The 27,746-nt window shown below is 37.1% G+C and overlaps 1 protein-coding gene across 7 annotated transcripts in view; it reads right to left on the reverse strand.

Moving 5' to 3' along the window:
• UTRN (utrophin) overlaps positions 1–27,746 on the reverse strand; it is a 366,380-nt gene that overhangs the window by 66,321 nt on the left and 272,313 nt on the right. For all 7 annotated transcript variants that reach the window (XM_069852165.1, XM_069852164.1, XM_069852167.1 and 4 more), the window contains 5 exons: positions 22,117–22,246; positions 10,763–11,031; positions 8,312–8,458; positions 6,847–6,925; positions 1,720–1,780 (listed from right to left, as the gene is read on the reverse strand). In XM_069852165.1, the coding sequence (XP_069708266.1) occupies positions 1,720–1,780; positions 6,847–6,925; positions 8,312–8,458; positions 10,763–11,031; positions 22,117–22,246 (686 nt within the window). The remainder of the gene's footprint in view (positions 1–1,719; positions 1,781–6,846; positions 6,926–8,311; positions 8,459–10,762; positions 11,032–22,116; positions 22,247–27,746) is intronic.

Consider the following 27,746-nt stretch of genomic DNA (forward strand, 5'->3'; position numbering starts at 1 on the left):
ATTAAATAAGCAGTATGAATAAAGGATACGCACATGAAATATTCAACTTAAAAATCTTTGCTTTGCTCAGCACAGATCAGAAGTTTTAATCTTAGTCAGTTCCAAAAATTCTGTCTTTGTTGTGGTGGTAGGACTATCCATCCTATTCTCTATCCTCTGTCTCTGAATGTACCCAGGAGCCCTACAAAACCTTTTGCAGGCCAACCTGGAGCCAGTAAACACTCCCAACTTCAGCCACCAGCTCTGATCAGGTACAGCAGGAACGTGAATCGACAACATTCAACACTCACTAAGGACGTATCCCCAAGAAAAAATTATAAGACTGTTTTACTGTGGTTTTCCTCTTGCTCTCTGCAGTTTGATACTTCAGTATTTTCTTTGAATTATCGCTGTAGGCATGATCAATTTAATTGCACTGCTGCCAGAGACTGGGCAGTCAGTGTGCCTTCAAATCCAGCGTCTGGCCTTTCCTCCTCCACCTGGGGCTGAGGGAGGAACCTCTCCTCCAGCATATCACATCTTTCTGTTGCCAGCTGCAAAACTTTTCAGCAGAGGCAAAAAATATTTTTATAGAGAAGTCAAGGATCTTCACAGCAGGTCTTTCCTTTTTCTAGTTACCTACCCAGACCCCTTAAAAAATTAATCTTCATATCACAGTTTAAAACCAACCATCATACCTCAAGAACGATGACAACAGGCTTGAGTGGCACAGATTTACTGTTACCTGCTTTTCAAAGCTCTCAAGCCCTCAAGTTGTTTGAAGCACAAAATATAGCTCTCAGATTTACAACAGATCAATATGGAATGACACAAAGTCATCACTGATGTTCCTTTAGAATTAATTGTCTGCAGGTCCAATTCATTGTCATCATGCAGACTTAAAAACCTACATTTTTTCCCAAAACTCAAACTGATACCGTTTTAACACAGATTTCTTCAGCCTGAAATGAACTGCTCTGTGTCTGGCTTAGTATATACACAGTAGCTTCTTAAAATTTCATTTGTCTCTCTGGAAAAAAGTTATCCTTCTCTCAAAGCTGCAATCTTTACCCAAGGATTGCTCTGAGTAAAACACATCAAAATTTCCATGCCTCCATAACTAAATATTTCTTAATAATTTCAAAATAAATATCTTGACCATTCCTCTTGATAATCAAGGTGCTTGTAAATTTTCTTTTCAGTTTTTATGTTAATTTTACATTAATATGAAGTACTAGAACAACTTCCATAAAGTAAAGAAAATGACAGTAGGACAATTAACATGTCTACTTCCAAAGGAGTTTTTCACAAAATGATGAATGGGCTCTATATATATTAGTTGCCGCTGTTCTGCTATAGGTTATAAACTTTGCATTTTTATATACATTATGTATTCAGCTTTCTCCCCTTCACCCTGCAGTTTCTACTCTCAACCACACTTAGAAGAGCAAATGTAGTTTGAATAGCGATACTATATTACACTGGAGTGTCTCTGCTGTTTCTTATGTGTTTGAGCGCGGTTTCTAGTTAGAGCCTGTCATTGATTTCTTTTTACATATTTCCAAATTATACAGTATGCAATGCAATAAACATGAAAATATATATGCAGCATAACACTATGTAAAGAAACTCGCAATAACATTTCTAGTTACTACTCAGTACCTGTATTTTTCTGCCAGGTTATGGTGATAAGTCTGTCTGCTGCTGTGCTTAAGGAAAAAAGAATCAAAATAAACTTACTTGATGTAATAGGGCACTTTGTTATGTGAAACAGATCTTTGCCATGGAAACTGTACTGAGGCTGAGGAAATAAACAGAATGTAATTATTAGGAAGCACCTGTTTAAAAAATCCAAATTTATTTTCTTTATTTATTTTACAATTAAACAGTTATAATAAATTAAATGTGAACACTTAAAATTTCCTAGTCAACTTTTAGTAATTAGAAAATCAGCTAGAGAAAATGATGACAATCTATCAAAATGATTCTAGGCATCTATTTGATGCCAAGCTGGAAATAAAACAAATGTGGTGATTCTACTTCAAAGGAGGACAATAAATTCTGAGAAAGCAAGCAATCCATCCAGGGAAAATGGAGACACTGGGTTTTGTACCTCCATAGAATTATTATCACTTAAAGCTTTGAAAAGAAATGCTTCCACTAGTATAATTAATGCTCTGTAACAGAACAAAAAGGAGAAATATCAACCTTATTTTATCAGTTACATCCATTAACTCCTATTTGCAACTTGAATTAACAGTGATTAACACTGTATGACCAACAAAAAAAACCGCATTAAAACCTGCCTTTGCAGTCATTGCTGAACAGAGGTAATCTTTGCAGAATTTATAAAAGTCCGATACATCAGCAGATATCATCCAGGAAATAAAGAAGCCTTCTGCACACTGAGTTACAAAATGCATGAAGGCTTACACAACACTACAACTCTGCTTATATATTTATCCCAGGAGATAAAACAGGAAAATGTGTTCAAGTCAACAGGACTGCTGGCGCACAACTTAGAAGCAGCTATTTACCAAATAACCATACATCCTACCAGAAATTACCAGACTAGTGCCTGATTAATTAGGAGTTTATCATAAAAGAAACTCAGTACACTAGATTCAGTACATAAACAAAGATTGAAAGAACAGGTTGGAATACCTGATCATCTCACTGTGATGACTTTATATTGCACACACATGCCAACACTTCCAAGACAGAGCGCCTGCTCTTGGATGCTAATACACCTGTTTGAAAACCTGGTAAACTGCAACATAGCATTGATCCACATTGAATCTCAAGTAATTAAACCATCAATTAATGTAATTTTCTGCAAGCATGATCCACTTTAGAGTTCATCCCTCTTTGCCAAAAGAATTCATTTGAAAGCAACACTCTCTTCTTCCCAAAGATCCTTCAAGGCTGCAGTGAAGTCTTGCAAGCTATGTAAGTCCCATAGACTGGTGCAGCTCTAGAGAAGGGGCAGGTCTCATCCTGCCCCCAGGCGGCCTTTCCCCCAGTTCCCTAAGCAGTTTAATGTCTGTGACCTCTTCCTGAAATTATAGCTTACAATTTTCTGAACTGAAAGACAGACTAACTGGGAAGACTGTTTGGGAAACTACAGGAACTAAGTAAACTACATAATTCACTGGAAAAAAAAATAAATTCTGTATTTAAAGAAGCAAATAACATTTTCAACAGAGGCTGGCAGTTACCTGGAAAAGAAAAACATAATATAGGCTAAATGCTCAAATAGAGGTAGTTAACCAAAAAAATAATCATCAAGCATTCATAAGCTGGGGGAGGGGAGGAGGGAAAAAGCAAAATCAACCAGATAGGTGAAGGTGGTCATCAGCATTAGGGTTTCAATTGTTTCATGATGCATTTTGGCACCTATGGTGGCTTCAGTACTACTACACTAATTATGCCAGCTAACTGAAAACTGGCCCAAGTTTGCTTAGGTAAGATTTATGTGCTATGATAGACTACAGATATCCTGCACTGACACAGATATGGACTGAACAACATAATAAATTAAATTGTTAATTATTACAGACCAAGTCACTCTGTTTATTTGGGAACAACCTTTCTAAAAACATTGTCAGTTCTCTGCTGCACAGAACTCTGCAAAATTAAATTCTAATTTATTTATTTTTTAAATCGTTTTTTCAAAGAAAACTGAACAGAGTAGTTATCAACTCTGGTCTCAATAGCAGGTTTGCTGATATCAGTTAGACTGGTCACCACTACTCAGAGATACTTTGAAAAGCCTACTTGAAGACCTAGGCTATTTTTTAGGGAATATGTGGAGTCAGCACTGCATGGGATGTTCATGGATTCTTCCAAGAAAGCATACTGGAAATGCAACAGAGAAGAGTGGATCTTGGGCCTTAGAACATAGATTAATTACATAAAACCCCTCAAAACAGACAAGTTATGGTTTCTAAGGGCAGGAGACAGCAAAACCAATCTTTTTGCAATGAAGAACAGATGATAAAGATTTCTCATCTTTATAGGTATTAGGGATGTATAAAGTTCATTGATCAAAAACTAACTTGCAAGGAGCTTACTTTCCATCTCAAAAGCAGTGAAAAAGTGAGCAATCAAATTCCATCTAACAGTGATGGGAAGCGAAAAATAGCTCAGAAAATAGAGAGAACAGATTGTAATGTCTACTAACACTATTTTCCCTTAGCCTCTTACTGCAGGACATTTTAGGAAGGGCGAATATCATTCTGTTTACTAGCCTTCAAAAATATTCTGAAGTACTTTCTTAGTGATAGTCTGGATGAATCCATGTAATTGATGTTTTCAGAACTCCAACAGCACAATTAAATGCTGCACTGTGTCTTTTTAGTAGAGAAACATTGCTAGCCACTGCAGAGGTGAAATCACTGGATTAAGGGGCCTGGAATCAGGGTGTTAGATAATCTCACCTAGGCTCCTTTTCCCATTAAAGCCTGGACCAGATGATCTTTTGAGGTCCCTTCAAACCTGGGTTATTCTACGACTCTATGAATCTGATGAACAGGCAGAAATGGATGTTTTGCTAGCACAAATTCCTGATTAAATGACAACTGGGAGGTAGTCAGTTGAAAATATTGTGATAACAGGCTATGGGCTTTTGCTAGGATTTGGAGGAAGAGTAACAGGTAAGCGAGGTAAATTTAAAACAGCTGCTGTCAAATGAGAGTAGATAACTTCCTCTCTAATTCAGAAGTGCAATTTTGGAGATAAAGTTTGCATGAGACATACATATCAAAGCCAGTTTTAGGATTCCGAGGTTATTTTATTCAGGCTACTACTCTACTTGTGCGTCACAGTTAGAAGTCATTTATGGCTGCTAAAAAGGTTTGAAAAATTTGATTTAGAATACATACTATTTCAACCTGTCATGATAAAACCTTCATTTTCCCTGATTTAATGATTTTTTTATTACTTTCTTTTTGAAGTCACTATCCTTGATTTTCATTTAACAAACTTTATATAGGAAGTTATAGGTATTAAGTTCTGTAACTCCTTCTGGTTCAAGCTCTTAAAACAGTTTTTTTTTTAAGGAGTTTTTGCTGTAGTTCATGTTAAGAATGAGGTTGTTTGTTTATAACAAAAAAATTAAATGGATAACTGCGTGTTGTTTGGCTTTGCAGTACTGCGGTATTTGGCTATAGCTCTCTGTAGTATCAACCAACATGCACTGTGGAAAATTTCCCTTCTTGACTTTTGTATGTAATGTAAACTAAATGTACCCTTAAGTCTGGAGAAGATGCCCTAAGCAAGGCTGAGGCATGCTGATAAGGCACCACATAGTCTCTTTGGACATAATTATGAATGTTTTATCCAGCAACATAGCCAGTTCACCACTCAGCCTTGTGAATGCATTTGTTGTTGCATGCTGTAAGCCAAATCAATGAAACTATCCAGGTCCAGGAAAACAAAAGCAGCCAACCCTGCCTGGCAGGCTGCTTTGTTTTACATGTGGGCTCTTTCACTGATATTCGTTTGTTTGTTTCCAGATCAGTCATTTGAACATTTGCATTGGTCCAAGTGAGGAGAGGGGAACCACTTTAACAGTGACACAGGAGTGAAGTCAGGAACTTCTCAAACCAGCTACAGCAGGAGAAACTGCATCTTCTCTACGTTGCATCCTAATCTGTTTTAATTACACAGATTTGTCTGACTACTTTTACATAGTAAAATACTTCAAATGGGTTTAAAAAAAACAAACCAAAAACAGAAACAAAAAAAAACCCCAACCAAACAACAACAACAAAATCATATTGTGGGGAAAAAATAAAATAAATAAAAACAATGTTTGTTTGTTTGTTCTGTCAGTTTAAAAGAAGGACAAAGTGGTTCCAGGAATTGTTATTTTGCACAACAGTTGTAATATTTTAAATACACTGCATCTTGTTTATCGTGATGTTTACTAAAAAACTAGTCATCAATTTAAAATAAGAACATAGACATCACATAACTCAAGAAAAAATCAAGGTTTATTTGTTATTTTAAATTATATTATCTTTTTAGCTATACAGTGACACAGAGCACTCGAGAATCTCTGGGACAGAGCAGCTCATTTTTATGTTCACTTCTAAAATCCGGCAATAATTTTATCTCTATTATTGAGACCCTCGGTTAAAAAGGAGAAAGCTGATTGAACTAACATTTTGTAGCATGAGCTCTGATGATGGAACAGAAGGTAGAACGCCAAAAAATAAACATGGATCTTGAGATCACAACCTATCTATCTGTACTGAATAAGTCAAGCGAGAACAAGGGAGTAAAAGCATCTGCTTTTGCCCCCTTAGGATATGGGACATTGTAGGCTTACGTCTCTAAAACTTTCACTAAACAGAAAAAGATGCAAGCATGGATCTCAAGAGGAAGTGATACAGGTTTGCTTTCCCCACCTCTATATGTGAAGTTCCAGGAATGTATGACATGAAGCCTTTAATTAAAAAAACCAAAAACATCATGGCAGCTCTTCCTTTGTGTCATCCCAGCAAGTGTGGAAGTGAAAGGAAACTGAGGAAAGAGGTATCAGGGAATAAGAAGATATGGTCACAAACACAAAGATTCTGGAACAGCCACAGGTCAGACCTTAGAGTAAACAGAAGACAAAGGATAAACCAACCAGGGATGCAGCCATAACAGCAAGATATTGCTGTGATCCCCAAGAGAAGCATGATAGCGAGAATGTCAGTGGAGTTATGAAGATGAAACACTCCTACAAAAACAACGAGGTAGAAAGCAACATTGAAGAGGAACTTCCTGTTCTTCAAGCCATAGGGAAACTTGAGTAAAGAGCAGTCAGTGTTTGAGAAAGTCACATCTCACACACATCTACTAATTCAAAGGACTTACTGGACAGAAAGTGCTGTGATGTAGGCCCAAAATCTTGGTGTGCCTCCTGTAACTGTTTAAGACGGTCCTCTACAGACACCTACATATAAACACACATACACAACATGTAACACCAGGGCCACGATAATAAAAACACTTGTTTGCATTAATTTTTATTTAAATAAATGTAAGCTGTCATATGTCATAGCACTTATTTGGCATCCAGCTATTCAAGGCTACTTTTTTCCTTTCATTTGCCTGACAAAAGTAATTTTCATATCTTGCAGTGTTCTCATGCAAGCATTGTAGATCAATAACAAACAATAGTAGTTTCATGGTGACCATAGCTGACTGCTGAAGTTTCTGATGTCCTCCCAACCTTTCTGTGGCCAAAACTTCCAAAGTCAGCAGGTATCAGTTTGAGTGCATTGATCTCACCGCTGCCTCTCCAGCACAGAACCACTTTGGAAGATATCAGTTCACTAGCTGATATGACTCCTCTGCAGTTATTAACTGAAACTGCACTAGCACACACAGCAGCAGTTTGGCTGCTTAATTAACACAATTTGAGAGGACATGAAAAATGCCCAACCAAGCAACACCACACACCCACAACCCCAAAACACACTACTAAATTACATTAGGAGAGGGAAAGTTACATTAATAGTTCTGCCTCTCAGGCACAACTGATTCAAAACTACTAGTCTAGAAGCTGATGAGGTTTTGAACATCCGGTTCCACTGCCCTTATCTAGACAGGCAACAGATGCTCCATGCTTCCCTCATTTTTTTCAGACACTTAATATCACTGAGAAACCAGGTAAAGAAATAAATAGCAAAAAAGAGAGAGCAAGAAAGTGCAAAAAGGTATAAATTAACTTTAACTGATGTAAGAAACTTCATTAAACCATTCACTGTGAAACTGCATGAGCTTAAACTGTAATCAGGCACATTGATTTACCTTTCTTAGACAATTTAAGCACAATGATCGTAACTAAGCAATATGAATGTCTCTCACAGCATACCTACTTCTGTTGTATAATGCTAAATGTGCTATTGCTCACATCTTGTTATAGCTCTACTAATACCTAAGCCACTAACTTAAATTCCCTGCAGAAACTGAACATTCAAAGCCAAAATAAAACAGTTTTCACAGGAGCTGGAAGTGCAACAGAAATATGTACATCAGTTTTCAGTAAAAATGATTTATGCAGTAAAAATACAAAAAAGCATGCAGCAATGGTTCCCACAAGTCTCCAGAGATTAATGCAGTCTCCTGAGTGTGCAAACAGCTGAGACAGCTTGAAAGGAAAAGTCTTTGGTCAAATCACAGAAGGAAAGACAACCCCTTTTGTCGCTTTGGTACCACTAAAAGAACCACTTAAAGACAGAAATAATGAACACAAGACAATAATGCATCTTTTAAGGTAAGAGAAGAAAGTGAGATGCATCCTCCCCCTGACCTCTGTACACATTCAGAAGAATACCTGTAAAAGTTTCCACCGCATATTAAGATCATCCAGTTGACGAGACATCTTTAATGACGGATAAAGGTCAAGTGGAGACAGCTGACTGGACAAATCATTCACTGTTTTAACTTTCAAGTTGATGGGAGCAATTTCTTCTCTAAAAGCCTAAAAGAGTAAGAAGTATACATTTATGTTCAACAGACATCCGAGCAGCACAAAAGCCACCATAAAGTCAACATAGTGCTGACTTGCTAGATGTGACAGCTTATGCTAAACAACTATACACAATTCCGTTCTGCAGCAAAGAATGTTCACTGACTTCAATATTCATATTGACTCCTTCATATCCATCCTTAGAGAAAAGCAATATGAAATTTACCCAAAAGCCCACATCCCAGTTGTGCCTCTGAAACAATTTAAATAAGGTTTTCAGTGCTGCCATATGGCTTTAGAGGTTTTCTTTCCAAAAAGAAACACGCAATGCTCTATCAGAAGCTTTAAACAGTATACAGCCTGTCAAGTGGTCTTAAGAAAAAAATGTTTGGTAACTACAGTTTTCCTGTATTAAGCAGCTGACAAAAATCCAATTTAAAAAACTATTACTGAATTAGCAAAGCATGAAGGAACAGATCTTCTAAGGAAAAGCAGTACAACGTTTTACCTGATTAGAACTCTAGAGTTAAACTACTATAATGATTAGAAAGAACAAGGTTTATTGAATCAAATGGAACTAAATACAGTATTAAGACAAAATTGACACAAGTTTTAGTTACAGTTGAAAAGATGCATCAAATTTCTTTCTTGCTGTGAGCAGTTAATTGTTCAATCCTATAAAAGGTTTGATTAAACACCATGAAACAAATCCTTCAAAATCTCTCTCATCAGGCCCAGCAGCAGAAGGAAACTACTGGCAAGAAAGAAAGGTTTGGCTTCTAGACAGGCAGTAGGCCCCTACTACTTCAGCAGATGTTTCAGGTTTTCCATGGCAATGGAAAATCTAAGACTTTGCTTTGCTTTACAGAAAAAGCCATCAAGATATGACAAATCACTTTTTAACAAGAGAACAAAGATCTATCCAGCATCAGTATCTTACTGCTTGCTTTAGTATCTATATTAAAATGTAATAAGGGAGGAGATGGATTGTTCACTTCAAATTGACAGCAGTCTGGATATAAGCTTTGACTGCCTTTGTTTAAAAAAAGAAAAAGATTTTGATTCCATTAAAATTGAAAGTAACAACAAAATTTGGAGAATGAGGATGCTTATATCAACATATGCTAGATAATGCATTCCTGTGTTAACTTCATGAGCCCACAGGCTGTGTATACATGGAGAGAGCATTTGCAGAAAACTGGTTGCTGCCTGTGGGCCTTGATTCTTCTAATACTGGCATCCAATGATGCAGACAGTGCCAGGTACATGACCCCAGGGTCCTCTAATGTCTTGTCAGATTCATTCTTGAGCTTAAAACCTTAAAAGTTGTGTTTGCAAAACAGAAGCTTGGTGATAAGTGCTAGATTTGCCTGAAACAGCAATTTCCTCTATCTACACATGTGTACCCATATGTTCTCCTGGAATCTCTGAGAAATCCAGGCATTCTCCCAAACACTGCGCTGTTTCCATTCAGCTCTCCTGGATAATGTTTGTTATCAAAAGGTATTACTTCTTTGGGGAGCTCTGCATGGCTGGGTCCCTACCCAACCAGTGAAGCTAAGCAGGAAACAATTATTACCTATCATGAGCAGCCACGTCTTGAGGTGCAGAGCCCTGCATGATTGGCCTGGAACTCTGCCTGCAAGAACTAGTATGCCCAAGAGAACATTATATAGTAGCATGTGTTTTTCACTTTGAAATAACCCTGAAGAGAAGCCAGGCTAAATTAAAAGCAAATAAAAATTTTCACTAATACAAGCTAAAATAGACAATAGATGTGTGAAGTCTGTCAAAGTTAAGGAAAATAAAATTGTGTATATACTTCTGTATGATTAAAAGGCCTCGGAATGTTTTTCTAAGAAGAAAGCTATATATGATGGCCAAACAGATCTGAGAGCTCACCACTACAAAAAGGAGGGGAGCCTAATGCCACTTGCCAGCAGGATAACTGACTCACCTCACTCATACTCCAGTGCCTGGGCAGAGCTCCAAACACATCCATGGCCTAACTATGGTTTAGACAGAATTTTTAAGGAGGAAAATATTTAAATCCTATAACACAATTTTATTCATTTAATGAATGCTATACGTCATATGCATCTGTAGCTTGCCGATACACACACTTATGCAATCACTGCTGACCCACGGAATGTTGTACTATACTTTGAGACCACAGATCTAGTCTTTATAAAGCACTTCAAACTGTACATTAGAATTTAAGAATACAATGTATACATATCTAACCCAACTAGGAGTAGAGGAATGGAGGAGTCTGACTCTCACAGGCTAAATAATTCCCAGGAGTTCTGCACTTACTGTAGTTTTCTCCATGTGATCTGGTAAAGAATCTATGACCAAGTCTCCCACAGGTTTCCAGCCATTCCTCACATTTTCAGCTTCCTTCAAGTCAGCATCAAGGTCATCCATGGCACACTGCAAGTCTTTCAGTTTTTCTAATGCTTTCTCCACTTGCTTTTGCCAGCTATTGGCACTGGCATTTAGGTTCTCCCATTTCTCTTTTACCTCTGATGACTGCTTACGCATAGCTTTGGCGATCCTCATGGCTTTCTCCTCAGGGGTCAACTCTGCAGAGGGAAAGAAAAGTTACACTCCTGGGGTTTTTTTTTTTGCTGTTATTCATGTCTAGTTAAACAGAGGGCGCTTCTGAGTTACACACTCAAGATATTAAGTCTTCATTTGGGTCAGCTGGTGATTTATTTCAGCAGGTACATAGCAGAAGAAAGTCCATCTTGCTATAAGTGAAATAAACCTTAAATCACTCCTGATGACAAAAATAAAGCTTGATCAGAAGACAGAAAACTATTCCTGACTTTCATGTATTAAGACATCATCAAAAAAAACCAAAAAGCCAAAACCAGCTTACTGCTAATTTGTTATTATGGGAGGCACAGGAAAGGGAAATAAAAAAGATTATTCTTCCCAACTTGAAACTGCAACAGAGAATCTAGGTCCCTTTAATGTAAAAAGAAGAACAGTGTTTTGCTCCTGGATCACTTACCACCATGTCTCACTCTACCCCCAGGACATCTCTTCCATTTCTATTTGCTAGCAAAACTCAGGGTGTACATAGTACCACATAGTAAGTAGTTCTGCAGCTCTACATCCATTTTTCTGTGTTAAAACCATAGCCCTAGAAGGCTGGTTTAAAGACGTTTTGGAAATCTAGAAGCGTTCAATCAACCTGTTGACTGAAAAAGAGCCAGGCTTAGGGTGAACTATTCCTCACAAATTTCAGGCTCACGTCTAAATTCCATCAACCTAGCAACCATGGAAATCCCATTCATGTTAGGAAAGACCAGCTGCCACTGAATAAGCATAGCCAAAGGGGGTACACACACAACCTCAGGACATAGTCACAGGAGATGATACTGATTATATTAGCAAATTGCTTATTTATAAATCCCTCGTCTCTCGTAAGTCTGGAAGTCATCAGACAGAACTCCACACCATGGATATGTTTCAGCTTTCTTTGACAACAAGAACTGAGGCAGCTGGTGCTACATCACTTCTCCACAACAGATTATTTCCGCAAACCAGTCGGGTGGTCAATCAATAAAAGAACACACTGCCTTTCCTGGGTCTTCAATTTGGGATTGAGCAAGACCCAGACAGTCAGAAAGCTAAAAAGAAAACCCTAACACAACCCCAGCAGATCCTGCTGCTACCGCTCAGAGGGGTCCTGCTGAAAACAGTCATGGATAGATAGCTTCCTTCACCAGGAAAGAGTTGCTTCCATAATGACAAACAAAACCAGTCTCAGAGGAGTCTCCTTCTTCATAACAACCTGCAGTTTCTGCAGGCATAGTGAGCAGAGGAAACACAATATAGAGCAGAAAGGAAAGAACAAAAGAAGGGGTAAGAGATATGTCATACTCTGAAACTAAGCCAACTGGCCTCCTATTAACTCCTACATAAAGCCCGTGGAAGAAGTTTATCACAGTATTCTTGTGATTAAAAATTAAAGTGATTCCTATTAATAAATTATACACAATCATGTGAAGATGAAAGCACCATGTTTGTCAGTTTTGTAAAATCTTATTAGCCCATATCATATTTGATAAATGCTAGACTACAAATATTAGAAAAGCGTGTATGAGGGAGAGGATGTTGCCAAATGATGAAGTATTGCCCAAAAGCACAAGGCAACTAGATAAGAAATGGTTGTGTAAGAGAAAAAAGCACCATCAACGGTAATCAAACAAGAATGAGACAAGGACAATCAACAAGACACATCACCACCAAAGGAGGACAAATACCTAGGCTGCAGGTTGCAAAGCATATTTTGACTTCTTTTTGAAAAGCTGTTTTATAAAAAGAGAGACACTTGAGTGGAGCAGAGAGTGACAAAAGAAATTTTGAGCTTACCAAAATACTTGAGTGACTTGCTGGGTGACATAAGATATCACATGAGAGCACTGCTTATGTGCACTCTGCCTGCAAAGACAGTGGCTAGCCAGGCTTGGGGACAGCACAATGGCAAGAGGGTATCTGAGAAAATGAATTTGGCAAGGAACAATTGTTGCAAAAACCTGCAATGCTTAACTAGATGTGAAGGGATATAAATTAGATATGTAGCTCTGGGATATAGAGACATGGCAGTAACCCGCAATTTGCTACAGTGACAGATCAGAATAAAGATGAAGACCAAAGATAGGTTGTGAGAAATGGTACCTTGTCTGTGGAATTCCAGAAATTCACAGTAGAATAAACTACATCATATGACAACACAGTTCTGGGATGATCTTTACACCAAGGCTTGAAACAGATTTTAGAAAAGGGGAAAGAAATAAAACCTAAATTCTAAGCAAAAAATCCTTTCAGATAAACCCTGTGTTTTAAACAAAAGCAACAGCGACAAGATGCTTATGTAAAGATACCCAAGAAGTTGCTACTGGAAATACTTTTAGAATTATTCACCCTTAAGAATAATAATATACCATTCGTGAATGAAAAAGAACATTCTGTTCACAGACCCTTGGTCACAGAGGGTGTAATCTAAAAGCCAGGCTAAACTGCAGCATGCAGGACAACTGCACCTAGTGGCTGAGTTCAGTAAAAATATATACCTCAACATCAAAGGCAGAGGTATCCTATGATATTCTATTTTACAACTATACGTTGAGGACAGCCAGGTCTCAGGAATAAAAACTGAAGAACTTTAAATGAGGATTCAGGGAGCACCTGAAGTTGGAATATTTTGCACAAGAAAAGGGAATACTGAGCTTCATTGAAAGGAGACAGAAAATTGCAAACAGTGCAGGAAGCCTTCTTTGTTAGCATAGAAACACAGAATCGTTAAGGTTGGAAAAGACCTCCAAGATCAAGTCTGGGACATACGCAGAAACTGGTCTAAGCAGAAGTTACATACACACAAAGATGAAATCTGCCCTTTTTGTCCAACTTCATCTGCTTGCATCATCCTTTACCAGTTATCAGAGCCAAAACCTACCAAACCTGAATAAAAGAGTAGAAAGTTGGAAAGGCTTAACAGTTTTAAACTAGAGTAATTAGCAGGTCATTTAAAATGATCAGTCACTTGGCAAGGAACATGCTGAAGCTTTAGTAAGAGCTGAAAATCTTGCAAAACTTTTTGGTTGTCTGTAAAGGTACTGACCCAACAGTTTCAATGAGCGTTTCTTGCTCCAGCAGAAGAAATAAAGAGGCTGTAGCAATAAATGGGAACAGATGAGGGGAACAACACCTTGACTTTGGTCAGTTAAAACAAGGCAGCTTTACTTATGACAGACTAGACACATATTTTGGGAAGGAATTCCAGGTTGACTGGTGTGATAACAAGTATCCCAACTGAAACTAAATATATTTTAGGACCACTTGTCAAATCCTTGTCATTGTGCAAGGGTATCTGCCATATATTTTATTTGAAAAATATTAATTCATTGCAAGACTGCTTTATTTTACAAAATCCCTGGTAGTGCTTGTAAACTTGCCCTATATAAAAAAATTCTACGTTTTTTGAGCTATAAAAACATTCAGTATTTATTCATTTAACAGAGAAATACATCTTTATAAGTTCATGTTTTCCATCACGAAAATTCAACTTTACTAATGAACAACACTTTTCTTCTAAGCAGGTAACACATTCTCCCAGATACTGGCAGCAGAGCATAGAATTGTAAATCCTAAAAAAAAACATGTCTTAAAAGTGAGAAATTTCTTCTATGAGTTTGGAATTTGTTTCACCAGTCTGTTCATTACATATACTGGTAGACAGTTTCTTTTTGCTATTAAAAAAACACTACACAGTGGGTGGTGAGTTTTTGTCCCAGCTTAATATAGCCTTCTCAATGATCAGCTTTTTTTTTTCCCCTTCCCCTCTCCTTTTTTTTTTCTTTTTGAATGGTCCCTCTTACTCTATTGCCACTTCAACAGCTGCTCAGAACTCAAGAAAAGCCTATATTCACTGGACCACCTGTTTACCAGAGAGGAAAGATATTAAATGACCCAGCAGTCATGGAGAAGGAGCAGTAAAAAGTAGTCTGCTTCTGTAGTGGAAAAAACTTGATTTTAACAAGCATATTTTGCCACAAACAAAAGAAATATGTCCTGGTTTCAGCTGGGTTAGACTTTTCATCCCAATACATTCTGTGTTTTAGAGTTAGTGTGAAAATAATGTTGATAACACCTCTTGTTTTAGTTGTTACCAGGTAATGTTTATGCTCAGCTGGGATAGAAGTAATTTACTTCCCAGCAGTTGCTGGTTGTTAAGAGTTCGTATGAGAAGAATGTGGAGAATACACAGATGTTTTTAGTTGTTGCTAACGTGTTTCCCATGTTTTGGTAATGTACAGGTGCAGAGCCAGGACAGCTAACGAACTGGTTAACAGAATAATACATACCATAACATCATAAAGCTTATTATAAAAACCAGGAATTTGGACACGGGGGTAGGGAGTGGGGCTGACAGGTAATCAAAGTTCCAAATTCTCTGTTCTGCATTCTGCTATCGCTGCTTTTGCTGTGATCTCTCCACTCACTGCTGTCACTGCACTCACAAAAATCTATTAATACTACTGCATCTTCTTTCATTGTTCTATTAAAACTGTTTTTATTTCAATCCACGAGTTTCCCTTTCCTTTTCTGATTTTCTTCTCCATCCCACTGGCTAGCGAGAGGTGAGAATGCGGCTGTGCACTGTCTGTTAAGCTGCCAACTACAGGCTAAACTGCAACACAATGAAGACACCAATGGCTTTTCTGTGTCTCTAGCAGAGACAGTGACATGGAAGGAAAACTTTCAAGCCTAAATTTTACAGCATATAGCTGCCTTATGTGCTTCCCCAGAATACTCATCCAAGAAACTCGTCAATGGAGAAAATCTCTTCTTGCTTAAGAACTTTTTAGATCTCAAACTATCCTTAGCTCCTGCAGTTCTGATTCTAAAGAACTTTGCTTGATCTTCATTATGTGGATTTGAACTTATCCCTCTTCATCTTACCAGAATTACATTAATTTCCTTACACTTTTAATATATTCTTAGTAAAATACACCAGAACTGGAGCTGTCATCATGCCCCGCCCCTTGCCCATTATGCCAAACGTGGTCTCTTCCTTGGTTCAATCAATCTTTGCTATAGAAAAAACAATGAGTGACACAGCACTTAAATCATCATGAACACTCCTATTATTTGAACAGACACAAAGGCACACTATCAGACTCCAAAGAGTTTGACAGAATCAAAAGCATTGCTATCATTGCATGAATAAGTTCTTTAGCATCACTCCAGTGAAAGCATTCTCTGGGTTTCTAACAATCTGGATAGAAAACTTAGTGGGCTGGGAATAGGAAGTTTAAAGAATAAGCAGCAACTGAATAATTTGGAAACACAGCAATTAGTCAGACCTCAAGCACCCAGCCATGCAAGCATAATCCTGTATGTCACCTTTTCCTCCTCTTCAAATATCTACTGTATATGTAGTTAAAGCAAGGAAAAAGCACAACCATTTTCATGTTACCAATTTAGGTTTTCTTCTATCAAAACTGAAAGTTCTTCAAACCAAAGAAATATAATTAGAGTGAAGCAAGAAAGCCTCTGCAGGATAAAAGACAAATTACCTGTGGTCTGCAGATGACAGAACTGCAAAAGCACGGAAAATGAAAGCTGTTAACCTCATGTATGATGAATACTTCTGGCAAGAGCCCAGAGTACGGGCTCCAGATAAAGACAAATGAGAACAATACTTTTGCACAGTGGAAGCCTAAAGTTTGCATTGCTCCAGGAACCTAAACCAGGAATGAATTCAGTTTTAGTCTGCTCCTGCCACATAGCCAGAAAAATCCAGATATAACAGTACTGTTATAGCATCATCAAGCTACTATGTCTTGTTCCAGTTCCCGTAGAACAGAGAGTACTAGTGGAGAGAAGGCTATCACTACTGTATCCTGGTTACTCTAGGTAAGCATCAAATTAATGCTATGTTTCTTTCCAAAGCACTATGACTGCAGGTTGTAACAGGCTTTTTATTTCTTGCAAAGATCAATAAATTTTTTTTCTGGCACAGCACATATGGCAGGTAGCTCCTCAGCAAGGCTGCAGAAGACAGACATACATTTCAAAGCAAAACAAAGGCAACTATTTTATTCCAAAACAATACAAAAAAAAGCCAGGAAATAAAGGCAAGTCAGGCACCACAAAAAAACAGGGCTCTGACTTGATGGCATCCTATAAAAACACCACAGGACTTTAAAAAAAAAATAAAAATCCATATTCTGAACTTTTTTGAATCTTCTAAGAAAGTTTCTTCAACCTGTTTTCTCTACTACATACTTTCTTGTTTAATATTCTGAGACTTCCAACTCACTTTCTTAAGCCTCATTTACAATGTTTTTGAGCTATGTTTGCACTAGACTGCAAGAAAGGAATTTTCTTTCAAACAAGGTCCTAACCTTTGACATCTATCACTCTTCTATGTTGCTAGTAGCATAATTGAAAATTCTCTTGCCAACAAAGCTGTACTGGTTTCTGGAGTCTTTAAAACAAGGTAACAGTCAAAACTTAAGAAGATGGCTTCCACCTGGGAAGCATCCTGTGTTTCAGCTAAAATCAGGCCATAATATAGCATACAGGTCAAGAATTAATATAAATCTGCTTATATCCCAAGATTCTCATAGGTTAAAAAAACCAAACAAAAAAAACCCAAAAAACCCACCAAAACCAAATAAACCACTATGGCCTCAGGCCATCCTGTTTCCAATACTGAGCTGTTAAAAATTCAGGCTTAAAACTCCTTTAAATTTGCACTCCACACAACACAGCCAAAAGAAACGAATTCCTTGAACTTCCCTAATATGACTCTGAGCAGGCAACCATGCAAGACTCTGCAGGAAGAAGTTCAAGGCTTTACCCAGGTGGACTAAACTTGCAGTGTCACCAAGACATCTACTTGAAAAGGAGAGATGCTTAGTTTGAGATTCTCTCATGAGTAATGACACATATCTCTCATCTTAAATGTCACAAGTAAAAAGTCACATCAAAAGTCACAAGTAAACAAGCTCCAGCTAAAACAGGCAGCACCGTTCGAAATAGTGTAAGTAGTTTCTGAGCAAGATTCCACTGACCTCCAGTGCACAATTTCTAATTTTCACACTCAAGACTTCATACCCAGCCCAGCTGCACAGCAGAGAACAAAAAAAACTATTCCAGTGGTGTGTGATAGCTAGTGGACAGGCACAAGTAGCTGGGAAAAGAAATCTTGCCTGCTATATATATTAGAAAAGAGTAAATTGATTATTTCTAGTTAGATCTTCCATGCTAAGAGGAAAAACTACCGCAGAAAATTTATCTGAATGTGACAGTGGTAGGAAGCAAAGAAGTTTGACTTCTATTTATGCCTGAAACAAGCAAATACGTTGTGTGTCTACGAGTTTAAATAAAGTATATCCATGTACTTCACTGATACCTATTAATATATTTCTCTTAAAGAAGAGACATGATTTATGGGGCTTTCTAAACTTTCAGTGAAGAGGAGATAACATATGGTAAATACTTAATTTTAAATTATATGCTTATCACAACAACCTTTGCTACCAAATAACAGCTTTCAAAGCATGGTACCTGATTGCCATAAGAAAACTAAAAGATACTGAAGTACCTCAACAATACTGCAGATTCCTGGAAACATTCACTATTGCAGAGGGAATGAGTGTAGTGGTAATCTGCCAAGATGTTAGTTTATGTTATCTCCGAAAAAAATTATCTCCACTCCCTCAGTGCATCAGTAGAATTTTAAGGACAGAATTTCAGCAAAGCCGTATCATCAGTTCCTAGAACCCTGGGGACAGAAGACATTATTTCTACTTGCCTTTGTGTTTCCCATGGCCTGTAACCTTACTAACAGTAGAGAGATCTAAGAAGCCAACTGTAACTATACCATAGAGAATTATAATTAACTTCTTTAGATCTGAGTTTTCTCCTATACCACGGGCAAGTGACAAGCTAAAAATAGAAGCACTTCCAATTTTCTTATCCTATCCATCTATACGATTCAGCAGTTGGCCTGCTGGTTTATCAATCAGCTCCATTCCGATGCTGAAGCTGCTTAAAGGCAAGAAGAACAAGAAGCTTTCTTTTTTTGCCATGAGGCCTCCCTGTGGAAACAAGGCAAAACAAAATTGGAAGAAAAGACTGATGGGAGATAAAATTACGTAGAAGGAAGCTTCTTGGAGGCCAAAGAACTGTGTTTGAATGTATCAGTTACTACATGGCAGAGTAGAAGGCCAACACAGAAAGCTTAAGGGCTGCAGGGGAAAGAAGAAACCAAGGCTTGCTTATAACTCAATTTTACATTCTTATGATATATTTGAAATTAATGAGGACATTACAGACAGTAATGGGTTACCATAAGGCATCCTATCAATATTTTTTTAAAGACAGGCTGTCAGCTTACAATCCAAAACCACAGTCTTTTCTCTTTAGCAACACAAAGTGTATATCACTGAAGTTAATGGGTTAACTTTCATCTAGTGCAGAGAATACCAGACATTGAGAGCTGACAGAAAATAATGGAAAGACATTTTCAAAGCAAACATAAGCCTGCACCCACAGCCTTCACTGAAAATGGTTAATCAGAAGAAAAATTGTGTGTCTGGATGTCTTCAAATCTAAAGCTGTGGCTTTTTGGAGATCGATGGCATTACTTGTCAGAAAAAAATTACTAGACTCAGTCCTAGGTGAAATTTAACAGCTTATAAGAGATCAAAGCAGATGATTCAAAGACTTATTTTGGCCTAGAAATCTATAAAGCTACAGAAAGTGCAAAACCACTCTGTGCAGGGTGCAGGTACTCACTGCTGGCAAGCCGGGGCAGCACAGGGGCCTCTGTGTGGAGAGGCGAAGGCCACCCGATACTGGTGACAGTCAAGAGCAGATCATCTATCATAGGGCACAGCTGAGGCTCTCAGCTATGCTGGTGGTACCTCAGGGAAAGTGTATTTAAGAAACAGCAGAAAACATCACAGAGGGAGAAAAAGGAGGGAACAAAAAGGAGAAAGAGCAGAAGGAACACGAAGATCAGATGAGGAGGAGCAGTTCCATGGCAGGGCAGATACTCCCCATGCAGAGCCCACGCTGGGGCAGAAAAAAGATGTGAAAAGAAAGGAGCAGAGAGAAACTACTAGACTGACCATGGACCCACCATCTCCCCACCCTCTCGCACCACTCATTGGTTTGTTGAAGAGGGTGAGTGTGACCTGGTGTCATAACAAGGAGAGAAGGAGATAAGAACAAAGGAGTTAAGTTGAGCCTGAGAAAGCAGGGAGAAAAGCTGTCGTTTTAGTGTTTGCCATTTTGTTTCCCACTAATGAAACAGTAATTAATTAATTTTAAATTACAATAAATCTAAACCTGCTGGCTTATAACAGTAGTTTGTAAGAGATCTGCATCTGTCCCCACCTTGACCCATGACCTTTCTCACTTCTGGTCTTCCTATCTTCTGCTTCCACCGAGGCGAAGGAATTGAGTGAGTAGATGGGTGGGAGTTTGGCTGGTAGCCAAGACTAACCCACCACGTGCTCAAAAAAAGTAAGACTGTGGAACTGCTGAGTACAAAAAAGGAAGAGGAAAATATGTTCAATGCACAGCTATGAAGCTTCTCAGTCTGAGCATATGTGATTAATTTTCAAATATGTTGACTAGACAAGAGACTCTCGTACATCACTTGCAGACCATCTGCCTGGCCATTATTGTTCCATAGTTTACTATGGCCATCAAATTCCCTATTATTCTGTTATCACTAACACCTGTGTAGAACAACATAGTAGCAGTAGTAGTAGTAATAATCATAACAGATTGTATTCAAAAAATATATGCTGTAAATCATCTAAAGCTTGCTTTTGCACTCTCAGTCAACACTACACCATTGATATCAACCCCTGCCAGAATATGAACATTTTACTCTGGTAACACTGCATGCATTAGCATCATTTGGGCTGGGTGGTTCTATGGCTTTTGAGAGGAGAGTCTGTGACTTGAAACTTTTGTGTGAATGAATGAGTAGATATAAATTGAGCAGTCTTTATTTTTCAACTGCAAGCTTGCTTGTGATTTAGACCAACAAAAATATTAGATGTTAGAAACAAATATGAAAGTAAAGACACAAAGAATGCTTTAAGGAGTCAAGACTTTATAAAGGAGGTAGAAAGATACATTACAGCAGCTCGATATCAGAACTAATCACAGAGGCAAGCTGCGCATAGGTTTTAATCACCCACTATTCAAACTTTATGACAAATTTGAATTAGGAAGAAGAAACTGTATAAAAGTTTTCATAGAAATAACACAAAGTATGGGCACAGGAAAGATTAATTGTTTCCACTGAACAAACCTTAGAAGTTTGCTATGGAGATGTATAGGAAGACGTACGGGAAGAAAAAACTAACTCTCTTTATAAAATTACAGCATAGCTGTTTCTATATTATACAGAATAGTAAATTATTCACATCTTATAGCACCCAATATTTCTGTAAAAGCAGATGACCACATTTTCCAAGAATTATTCTTGTGTTACTAGAAGTAAGACTTCTGTAATGTCGTAGCTTATATATTATTTTGTTGGTGTAGGGTGGAAGAAAATTACCACCTCCTCGTTGGTCTCTGAATTAGATATATATCTCAACTAATACCATGCAAATATCTGGGGTAGCTGTGGTTTATTCCTTAGTAATAATTCATCTAACAGTGAAGTCTTTAAGATTCAGTAATGAATGCCTTCCTAAATCTGATTCTATATGTTTCTAATTAGAAGCACCACCAAATACATTTGTTTCTATTTGTGAAGCAGAACTCTGCAATAATGACATATAGACATTTGAATGTGAATTCTTAAACTACTATTCTTACTACATTTAAGGTACTGCATGTCACCATGATAAGAAAAAAGAAAAGAACCAATGACTTAAGTGTTTTGAATCAAAAATTGGAAAAGGAAGTAAAGATTTTTCTACTTCCATTAAAACACGAGTACTTGCAAAGCAGAGTAATACTTGGGGGCTAAATCATCCAAATAAAAGCAAGCAGGATGTGGTTTGGAAAATTCTGAAGTCTAAACAAGTAATAGGGATATAAAATATGTACTAGAGACATGTAAGGCCTTATTCTTTTCTTTTACCCATTCCCAAAAGAGAACATTTTCTGACCTGTTTTTGAATGCAGGCTCCTTCTTGGTTCCTCAGGCCCCTCAATTGGTTGGTCAGCAAGGAAAACTCGTGCCTGGTCCACAGCATTGAGAACGGTTTGCTCTTTATCCTTCAATTCACGCCTCAGTGCCTTTGGGAACAGAAACAATAATGCCATTTGTAATTTGATCTTGTGACCAATAGATATTATACCATTTTCTCCATTTTCACCTCTCTGACCAACACTGTCTAGTAAGTCAATAATAGTCAGCATGTTATTCAGACTGCAAGATAAAATGTAAATTTTACAAAACAGAAATGGCAAGAAATTAATTAAGGCTAGAAGGGTATTTTTTTATGTAACTAAACTGAAGAATTGAATACAAGACATTATGATAGGTTTTACACAGACTAACAGAAACCAAAACTAAAATATTCAAATTCCAAAAAAACCCCAAATCCGAGTAAAATTAAAGTTTTTATTGGTATATTACTACAACAGACTATTTTTTTTCCTTTATTTAGTAGATGGAATAACAGAAAGTTGCATAAATTGCATCTACTGAAACTTCAGAAAAAAAAAATCACAACTACTAAAAAGAATTGCTGTACTTTCCATTCTTTAGAAAATGCGACCTCTTATCTATCTTCTAACTATTAGTATTTGTAGAACTTGGAAAATATGTAACCATAACATCTATGATGAGAAAACATTCTGAAAAAGCATCCTTCAAATTAGCCAAAAATATCTTGAGCCTCATTATGCAGAAACAATTGAGCCTTATATACACAGAAAAAAAGAATCAATTTTTCTTTGAGATCATTTCTTGTTAATTGAAATAAATTTCAGGATATTTTGTTCTCTAGCAATTATGACTTTATTCAAAGGGTTAAGGGTAACCACCTTTTTTTAAAACAAGTGTTCATAATAGTCAGCTGTAACATTTCTTATAAAGAATTTTCTTCTATTCATTTTTTTTAAGTGTAAATCTGTTCCACCTAGAAGGAAACCGCTTTGGATGTTTAAGTTGTGTTACTTTCTACAACTTGAAATATAAAAGAAGATACTTTAAACATTATTGAAAGGCTATGCTTAATTTTTAGCTCTACCTACAAAACCACTCCTTATATTGCTGACACAATCTGTTCAGGCCCCATTCTAGCTCAAGAAAAGCAGTTAGTCAGCATTCACAGCACTACATAATAAAATGAGTGCTTTCCACTACAGAAAATGTGAAAGTTACCACGGAAGTCTCACAAATGGTACCTTACACTTCTCATCAGTAAGTCTCTTGATGCCACAAATGCAAAACACAACTACATATTGACTTCAGCTCAGCGAGAGGCAAGATGTTATTTTCCCTCCCTTCTCCTCTACTTTATTTCTTTATCCTCCTCATCTTCCCAAATCCTTTTATTCCTTTTCACTCTAGGTATGCTGCAAATGAAATAAAAAAAGCACCAAACCAAATAAAACCCGATCACTGAAAATATGCCAGCCTCCATTACATTTAGGAACACGCATTGTACAGTCTTATTTTCAGTAACCATTAACTATTGTCTTTATATAAAAAAAATTTTCAGAACAGTATTATCTCTACATGCTTTTGCACAGCAATAACAACAATAGGAAGAATAAGCCTTGTTCTTTGTAGGATTCTGTACATACTATGTTCAAAAAAAAAACAACCCTGTAATTCAAAGACCATGCCCCACTTTGTAAAAAAAAAAAAAAAAAGAAAAAAAAACCACACAGAAATTCACGAACGGTAAAAGCAACACTCCAAATCAGCACAGGATGTATCGATATTTTAATTTCACATTACATATATTAGAATAAGACTCTTTGAAATCATCTATATTTTACAAATAATGGAAACATTATCTATGCAGGAATTTGTTTCAGGAAAGAAGGCAGGAAACCATTATCACCACTGTACAACTAAGGCTCAAAAATTACCCATTTAAAGAGGTTTAGGTTAGTAGAGCCTGTGTGGAGGCATCATTAAAACAGAATCTTTACTTTTAATTTTGAGGAATTTGTCAGAAACAGAGGAATGATTCCTTTACTTCAGTGTGAAGTAAGAAATCTTTCAAGAATTCCTTTTTTCCTCCATGTAATTTCCCAAATATTTCCAAAGGTACAAGAAACAGGGGGCTATGACAGACTTGGAGCCTACTAAGGCATTTCAGCAGTTAGAAATAATCTAGAGAAAGATCTCGTTTGCTGTGTCTCTCCTGTTTATCTTCACATATTGTGTTCATCAATTTCTCCTGATTGCCCGCAATAAAATTTCAATCAGGTCTGACCTAGGAGACCTTGGATTTAATTCTCTGTCCCCCTCCACCATCCATGCTACAGAAGTTGTTCAAATTGAGGTTGACAACACAAAGATTTTAAGGCTTTGGCTCATCAACTCTAAGTCATCCATGGCCTTCCCTATTAATATATCTTGACAAAAAAAAGTTTTGGCATGAAAGAAACCTTGCACATGAAATAATAATATTGAAAACATTTACTAGTAAAGAATCTCTTGAGCAACCACAGACTTCTTACATTATGGCTTATATATTGCTTTCTTATGCCACTGGTGCAAAATTTATTTTTGGAACTGCCACTCAGACTTGCATAACTTTATTTCTTGTTTCTTAGCAATATTTAATATATCTCCCTGTCTATCTCTTTCTGCCAGTAAACAAGAACTGCAACGAGTGTACATGATGAAGAATAATGAAATATATCAATAATCTCTTGTTCTTCCAGGCAAAACTCTCTGCAACAGAATAAAAGAGAAACCCACTTATAAATCTAACATCAAGCTCAAATATCATCTGCCTAGAATGGGCTAAAGAAAGATTTAATTGTGAAAATCATACCTACAAGAATACTACCAAGTAAAACTAAGTCATAAAGTGCCCGGCAAAGAACATAAAAACTGCAATACTGGATTTGATTATTGCATTGAAGATTTTTACATAATAAGAAGCACAATCATGCATTTTGGTATTTTATTTAGTTTTGCAAAAGGTATCTCCCAAATGGCTACTCAGAGTGGAGTACAGAATATACTCAGTAGAGAAGTACATTATTGTGTTGCTTCATTCCCTCTTGTTTGTGATTAAGAACTAAAATAGTTCAAGTTTTCTTACACCTTTGAGTGTAGCACCAGTTCCAATAGAGGGAATTTTTTTTTCCCCTCTAGCTAGCTATACTTTCCAGGGAGAAAAAAAAAATCAGGAGAAAAATAATACTATAATATCAGCACAGATTAAATACATGATAAGTGAAGGTATGGCAAATCTTGTAAGTGGAACCGTCCACTTACATATGGATGGAAGCATTTTTAAGTGCAACTTTGGCAGTAATTCATACCATCATACCTCATACTACAATCCTAAATTGTACAATTACTGTATACTTTAGGTAATAGTTTAAAATGCAAGCTTCATTTCCCTCATTAATCTATAGATGACAGACTGCCAGATCCAATGTCTACAATTACAACAGTTTTATTGCATTTGCAAATTCATTCTTACTTCCTACATAAAGCATGACATGGATTTTGAAAGATTTTGAAAGATTATAAAGTCTATGTCTACAACACTAATTGTAGGCATACTTGATTCTTATAAAAGAAGCAGGGGGGGAAATGGAAAAATAAAATCTGATACGCTGATGCAGTCTCAAACCAAACAGTTTTCAGAGCTGACCTTAAGTAATACTAACCAAGAAGAAAAAAGCCTCTTGTGAGACCTGAAAGAATTCTTCCCCTAGTTTATGGACAAAGGCTCAAAAAACTGCACTCTTGAAATGTTATGTTTTATCCATTATAACTTTGGAAATTATACACCATTTATTCCATTATACCAGGATAATGTAACTCATTTGCCCTCTCTTCATCAGAGATGCTTATAATTTCTAATATAAAAACTAATTCTTCTTAAGATTTTTTAACTTACTGTCTGAATATAGAAAAGGAATTCACTTAAACCAAGGCCTTCCAAAATTTCTGTTGCTAATGCTTTGCAGTGGAGGCCTTTTCTTCTCTTGAAAAATCAGAAAGCTAGAAAATCTTCTGCTATTCATTAATTTCTACACTGTTTAGTGTCTCCTATAACCACCTATTTACTTCAGTTGCAACTTAAAATTATTTTTCAAGCACAGTAAGCAGGCTTCTAAAATTATGCCACTGTTGTTTTACAGCCTCTTTTTTCCTCTTTTGAATTGTACAAGCTTGTATAGACTAATTCAAAGGAGCAGATCACCTTAATAGTTCTAACAGATGAAGGCAAAGCTCGTTTCAAAGAAAACACACAGCATGTTTCTTAAAAACAGAACATATTTAAATCAGGTCTCATTATACACTCTTTCAAGAAATAAAGATGTATGTTATTGTAACTCTCATCAGTTTATCACATTATAGCTTTATGTAGCAATCAGCAGCTTCTGTAGCATTTAATTACTTAGTCATCTTTATTTCGCACATGGCTCTTGAAAAACTCCTGTTCCTTTTATACACTAAAATGAAATGAAAAAAAGCACCCGTGACACATAATAGGAAGGGAAGAATAAATGGGATGATTGAGAAATGGAAAGAGGAATTGTTTATAAAGATCACAGAGATCAAGGTCTTGACCAAGTCTCTGCCAGATGTCTGCATCATTGAAGAATCAACTAGAAAGAAAATAAGTGTAGCATGTTTAAAAGCTGCACCTTCATTACAGACATTCTTCACTGTAACATATATACATAAAATTTCAAAAGCAAGCATTTTGGTTTCCAGACACATCTACCTGTGAAAGTCCATTTTATAATGTATCTGTCCTAGCCTATATGGAACACATTCAAATAAAGGACAATATTTAGTTTGAAATGGTGCGTCTCACTATGCACCTACCTTTTATTACTTCATACGTCATCTATGTGGTAAAAGAAACAATGAAGGAGAAAAAGGGTGCCTAGTATACAATCATTAATACCTGGAGATACATGGACACATGTGCAGCACTTGGGACTTCAAAGACGACAACAAATCCTTCATGCTAAAGTACAGGGAGGTGATTTGAGACAGCCAGCATGGCTTCAGCAAGTGCAAGTCCTGCCTGACCAATCTAGTAGCTCTCTGTGACAGGGTAACCACAGCAGTGGACACAGGAAAAGCAAAGGACGTAATCTACCTCGATTTCTGTAAAGCCTTTGACACGATCTCCCACAGCATCCTTCTCTCTGAATTGGAAAGAGATGGATTTGATGAATGGACTGTTCAATGGTCACATTCAGAGAGTAGCGGTCAATGGCTTGATGTCAAGATAGAGGCCAGCAGCGTCCCTCACAGGTCCATACTAGAACTAGCATTGTTTAATATCTTCATCAATGATATAGACAGCGAGATTGAATGCATCCTCAGCAATTTTGCAGATGATGCCAATCTGAGTGGTGCAGTTGCCACACTGGAAGGACGGGATGTCATCCAGGGGGACCTGGACAAGTTGGAGACGTGGGCCTGTGTAAACTTCATGAGGTTCAACAAGGCCAAGTACAAAGTCCTACACTCGGATGGGGTCAATGCACTGTTTCAATACAGGATAAAGGAACAACATGATTGCAAGCAGCCCTGCAGAGAAGGACTAGAGAGTGCTCATGGATGAGA

This window comes from Phaenicophaeus curvirostris, chromosome 2 (assembly GCF_032191515.1).
Source record: "Phaenicophaeus curvirostris isolate KB17595 chromosome 2, BPBGC_Pcur_1.0, whole genome shotgun sequence".
In the NCBI taxonomy this organism is placed as follows: Eukaryota; Metazoa; Chordata; class Aves; order Cuculiformes; family Cuculidae; genus Phaenicophaeus; species Phaenicophaeus curvirostris.